General features: G+C 48.7%; 1 protein-coding gene across 1 annotated transcript; it reads left to right on the forward strand.

The window, feature by feature from the left end:
* The first annotated feature begins 1,136 nt into the window (after positions 1-1,136).
* On the forward strand, positions 1,137-4,898 carry LOC123046953 (acyl-carrier-protein phosphodiesterase PptH). Its single transcript, XM_044470416.1, has 6 exons — positions 1,137-1,706; positions 2,861-2,980; positions 3,089-3,142; positions 3,315-3,478; positions 4,151-4,327; positions 4,400-4,898. The coding sequence occupies exons 1-6, from the start codon at positions 1,254-1,256 to the stop codon at positions 4,644-4,646; spliced, it is 1,215 nt and encodes a 404-aa protein (XP_044326351.1). The 5' UTR covers positions 1,137-1,253; the 3' UTR covers positions 4,647-4,898.
* Positions 4,899-5,132: the final 234 nt, after the last annotated feature.

Consider the following 5,132-nt stretch of genomic DNA (forward strand, 5'->3'; position numbering starts at 1 on the left):
TGTTTCCAGTTCTGAACCGTCTGCACATGCTCTGTCATAGTGGCAACCAATTCATTGTCTCTCGGGAGTTGTAGCACCTGACACAGCAGCTGTATGTGCCTCTTTCCCCTTTTAGATCCAGGCACGTTACAAGCTGCCACCGCAACTTTGAGCTAGTCAAGGACCATTGAGTGCAATGGGACCCGGACGGCTCTTGGTGGTCTCGGCTTGGGGTCAAGCCGGATTCCAAGGAGGGAGGGATGTTAGGAGCCCTCCTAACCTGTACATGTGCATGGGGCTTGCCGTTGGGCCAACCCACGGACTTGGCCTATCTGCGACCCACCTCTGCGGCTACAAGTACGAGGGAGATGATAGGGGCAGGCATCCAGTGGATCAATTGGCAAGGCACCTGACGGCTACCTTCTTCCCCTTCCTCTATCCTTCCTCTACCTTCCCTTCCTCATGTAATTCAATTCGTCTCTAATCGAAACTTGTGCCCAGTAGTTCATAAGAGAGATATCCCGTACCTTACATAGGGTGTTGGGCGGGATTTGGTTTTACATACCGTTTTAATTGGATTTATGGGATGATTTCCCACGCAAAATTCGTGTGCGACAAACACGTTCATGTTGGAATTTGCAAAATGAATTCTATAAATTCCGAGCCAAATGATTGGTGCCAAACAAGCTGTTAGAGATTTGATGAAACTCATGGCTTTGTGTCTCATGTCGCACGAGGGTAGGCTTGGCCCCTGTTTATGATTCTGGCCTTGGCCGACCGCCGTGGCCGACCTCGTTCTAGAAGAGGTCTGTAGACAAGCGTGTGGCCGTGTGGGCACACATGGATTAGCAATCCACGAGGCCTAAACAAACCAATCCGCGCCCTCCATCGCACGCTGTTACGTGCGAAACTCCGCCACTAACCCGGAGTTTAGCGGTCGCACAGGGCCAACCGCGACAATGATGAACCCACTGCATTAATCATTACTATACTCTACGCGCCTAATGACCAGCATAAACTATCCCGGATGCCGCTGCCACGTCGGCGGCGCACCACCCACCAACCCGGGCCTCGCCTCGCCGCCGCTGTATATAACGGGCCCACAGGCCGTGGAGCCGGGTATCCCGTCGCCGGATCGGAATCACCGAACTGCCACCCCACCGCCACCCACCCCGTCCCCGGAGCGAAAAGGCAGGCAGGGGGAAAACGGGATTTTTTGCCGCAAGCGAGGCGAGCGCCAGAGCGAGCGAGAGAGCTTTTTCCTCCCCCCCGACATGACACCGCATCTGCCCGTGTCGCCCCACCCCGCCCACCACCTGCTCGACGCGCTGCCCCCGTCGCCGCACCACCGCCGCCTCCGCAGGCGCCGCCGCTTCTGCCCGCCGCGCCCCAGGGCATCATCCTCCCCCTCCTCCCTCCGCTGCCGCGCTGCCGCCGCCGCCGCGCCGCAGCCGGCGGCGGCGGCGGCAGCGAGGACGAGGGTGTTCGTCGTGTCGGACCTGCACACCGACTACCCGGAGAACATGGAGTGGGTGCGCCGGCTCGCGGTGCGGGCGGGGCCGCCGGGCGCCGGGGAGGGCTTCGACGCGCTCGTCGTCGCCGGGGACGTGGCGGAGACCAGGGACAACTTCGCGCGCACCATGGAGGCCCTCAGGGCGCGCTTCGACGCCGTCTTCTACGTGCCCGGCAACCACGACCTCTGGCTGCGCCGCGAGGGTGGCCGCTACGTGAGTGGATTCCGCCTTCCCTCCTCCCCCTCCCCCGTCCCTTTTCCCTCTGTTTGACTATCGGCATTCCTTGTGCCGCAAGCATGGTGTTTGACGAAATGCGTTGGCCTGGTGCTTCCGCTGCATTCCTAGTCTTTTAGTCTGTCCTCTCTGAAACCTGAAACGCCCGCCTGCTTCCTGCCCGCCATTGTCCAGTAAATACGTTGCTTAATGATCCTAGTTTTAGATGCAGTGCGAAGTTTGCTGATGAGGTTTGATGTTGATACTGGTTTTAAGCAGGCTTGTGTAGTTGAGCTGCATTTCAGTTGTGAACCTAGTCATATGGTGATCCTATTGGACTATTGGTTCTTGTTTCCTGACTGAAACGGTTATGATGACGCATACCTCTGCATCATTTCAGTTGTGAACCTAGTAGGAGTAATACACTGATGTTATTGGGCGTTGCCACTCGGAGTTGTTTTTCTCCAACACGCGTCTAAATGTGCATCATTGTGTCAGAAGAACATGAAAGAAGGCGTGAAATACAAACCAACAACGGTGGAGGATGACCAAACTGAAAAACACAGCAAAAATAGAACACCAAGACTGTAAGTAACAAAGCTACTCTAGCCTAGCCAAGAATCCAAAACCGACTAAAAAGCCTATGCTGTGTTGCTGCCTAAGCCGGTCAGGATGCGCCCTGTCCTGTCCGAGATTCAGAGCTCTGCATCATTGCGGGTGGCTTCTAAGAATTAACCTCGAGAGACAACTGTTCCCGAGCTTCGAGAGACACCAAGTCATTAAGATGATCAGCGACCTGATGGTCTTCATCTTGTTGCCTGTGCGCCCAGCAGCAGTATCATCGGAAGATCGAACCCCTTTAAAACATCATACCAGACTTGCCAAGAGAAGGAACAGCCGGAGCAAATGTGAGATCAATGCATCCTCTTGTTTTCTCAGCGGACATGCATCTGGATTGTCATTATGCGGGAGTGTTTGAATAGCTTGGTACAAATTAGTAGCTCTTGCACATATGCTATGAAGCATGTGGTACAACTGAAATGATGCAATGACGATTGTGGTTTTGGATGGTTGCTAATACATCAGTTCATTTATGTTTTTCTCTGAGCAAAGCATTTACCCTTTAATTTATATTGGTTTGCTCATTCTTCCAGGTGGATTCGATGGAGAAACTGACTGCATTGCTTGAGGCGTGTAGTGAGCTGGGTGTGGATACAGGCCCTAGAACGATAGGTGACTTAGGGATCATACCATTGTTTTCATGGTATCACAAGGTTGCTTATTTTTCCCTAATTCATTGTCATAAATTTTCTAACCAGATCAAAATGCACCATGTCACTATGATTTTCCTGCTTACTCGTCTTTGTTTAATCGCATTACAGAGCTTTGACAAGGAAAAGGATGTTAACAGTGTGCGTGTTCCTTCGTTGGAGATGGTAAGTTGATCTTTCGCTCAGTGTCTTGTTCTGATTTGTATGGATATACACGTAAACATAATGTTGTTTATAGGTGTAGACATGTACTGGCTGTTTCAGTTTCTCATTTTTTGTTCTGTACAGTTCTCAATTCCTCATGACGTGCATGCACTAATATGTTTTTTATGATCAGGCTTGTAAAGACTTTCATGCTTGCCAATGGCCTTCGGACTTGGGAAGTGATGATGAGGCTCTTGCTCTTTACTTTGACAAGTTGAATGACAAGAACAATGATGCTATTGAAGAAGTGAAAAAGAAGAGCAAACAGATACTTACATTTTCACACTTTGTACCAAGGTTAGTGCTCACTCCTCCTATCTATGGTATGCCACTGGCAAAGGTTCTTTGTCCTAGCGATCTTGTTGATTCTTACCAAGTCACAGTTGTTAGGGAATTGTGAATCCAGTGACTAGGATACTTGCTATGTTTGATTAATTTACTTGCAACCCATCTTCTTAATTCAAGCTCGTATATTTGGAGATTAATAGTAATTGCATGGTAAACATGTTCACTTTGCAGCTATCATACCTCACTTAGGTGATCATCCTCTAGGCTTTTGTATTCATACTTGGCATTTATATTTCATTTCATGTTATTTTTATGATAAGAACACCTCAAGGAAAAGTCCTCTTGTCAAATTAAGGTTAGCGTCAACTAAGGAACCACTTTCGAAAATGCAGCAATTATTTTCTTTGTGACCAGTCATTCCCGAGGTAGCCATTTGCTGTGTTACAGAGAATACAGATTGCGTAGTGGAAGATATTTATTTTCACGCGGCTGTGTAACTGCGTCAGGTTGCTGATGTAAGTCCTTATATGAAACCTGTCCCTAATCATCTAGCTGACCTGTCTTTGCCTGTGTATTAGGATATTCAGTGCTGTTCAAATTTCATCACTAAAATGTAGGATATCTTAGGCGAGCCTCATAGCCCCAAAGGCCAAAACTAATGTCTACTGCTCGACTCTGCAGGCAAGAGTTATGTCCAGAGAAGCGAATGCTTTACTATCCAAACCTTCCGAAGGTCATCGGCTCTGATTATTTGGAAAGAAGGCTGAGAGCTATACACAACAACGCTAAAGATGGAGCAGCCTGCCATGTATTCGGGCATACACATTTCTGTTGGGATTCTGTGGTTGATGGTATCAGGTACTAATCTAACCATTCTCTAGGATCGAAATGCACAATTCTTATACTAACCAGATAGGTGTTCCAACACAGGTATGTACAGGCGCCTCTAGCATACCCTCGGGAAAGAAAGCGAAGGATAAACGGAGGCCAAGGATGGTTGCCTTTTTGTGTATATCGTGATGGCTTCAACCCTGAAATATACCCGGCTATATGGTCCGACTATTACAACAAGAACAGAAGGGAGCCCGAGAACACCCAGCTTGCACCGTGGGTTGCCAAATATTTTTCGAAGTACTACGGACCCCCTGTTTTTGCCAAACAAACTGAATCCGGTTGAGCTGTCCGGTACGACATTGAAATCCGCATCAAACAGAGAAAAAGAAAAAAAAAGGAGATATTGACATTTTACATGTACATGGTTTTTTTCTTTCTTCCCTTTTTGTAATTTTTGTTGTTTCCTTTGCTACAACTCACAACTCTTGGGCAACGAATGGCCCCCTTGTGTTGGATGTATGCTGAAAAAAACAATGTAAAGATGCTTGTAAGCAGCCTCGCTGCAAAGATAGTGACATGCAGAAGCCATTAGATATCTCTCTCTTCATCTACGGCGTGGCTGATGGGTCTCCGTCTCACTGCTCTTTTTTGTTGTGTCGCGGTGGAGTCGGAGCTGCCATGGTGTGGCCTGAACGGTGACGATGATGTTGTAACAACGGATAGATTGTGTGGATTTGATCGTATCTGTCCAAATCAGAACTGCCGGTTGCTGGCTGTGGTGTGGCTGCCTCTTTGCATCACCTTTTCCCTGTTGATTAGATCGATAAAT

This window comes from Triticum aestivum, chromosome 1A (genome assembly GCF_018294505.1).
Source record: "Triticum aestivum cultivar Chinese Spring chromosome 1A, IWGSC CS RefSeq v2.1, whole genome shotgun sequence".
Lineage (NCBI taxonomy): Eukaryota > Viridiplantae > Streptophyta > Magnoliopsida > Poales > Poaceae > Triticum > Triticum aestivum.

What these genes read in the sequence shown, in the direction of transcription:
- LOC123046953 (XM_044470416.1), top strand. Translation starts at nt 1,254, where the DNA reads ATGACACCGCATCTGCCCGTGTCGCCCCACCCCGCCCACCACCTGCTC. An exon ending in GCCGCGAGGGTGGCCGCTAC is followed by an intron (nt 1,707 to 2,860) that starts GTGAGTGGATTC and finishes TCATTCTTCCAG; the next exon opens with GTGGATTCGATGGAGAAACT. An exon ending in TGTTTTCATGGTATCACAAG is followed by an intron (nt 2,981 to 3,088) that starts GTTGCTTATTTT and finishes ATCGCATTACAG; the next exon opens with AGCTTTGACAAGGAAAAGGA.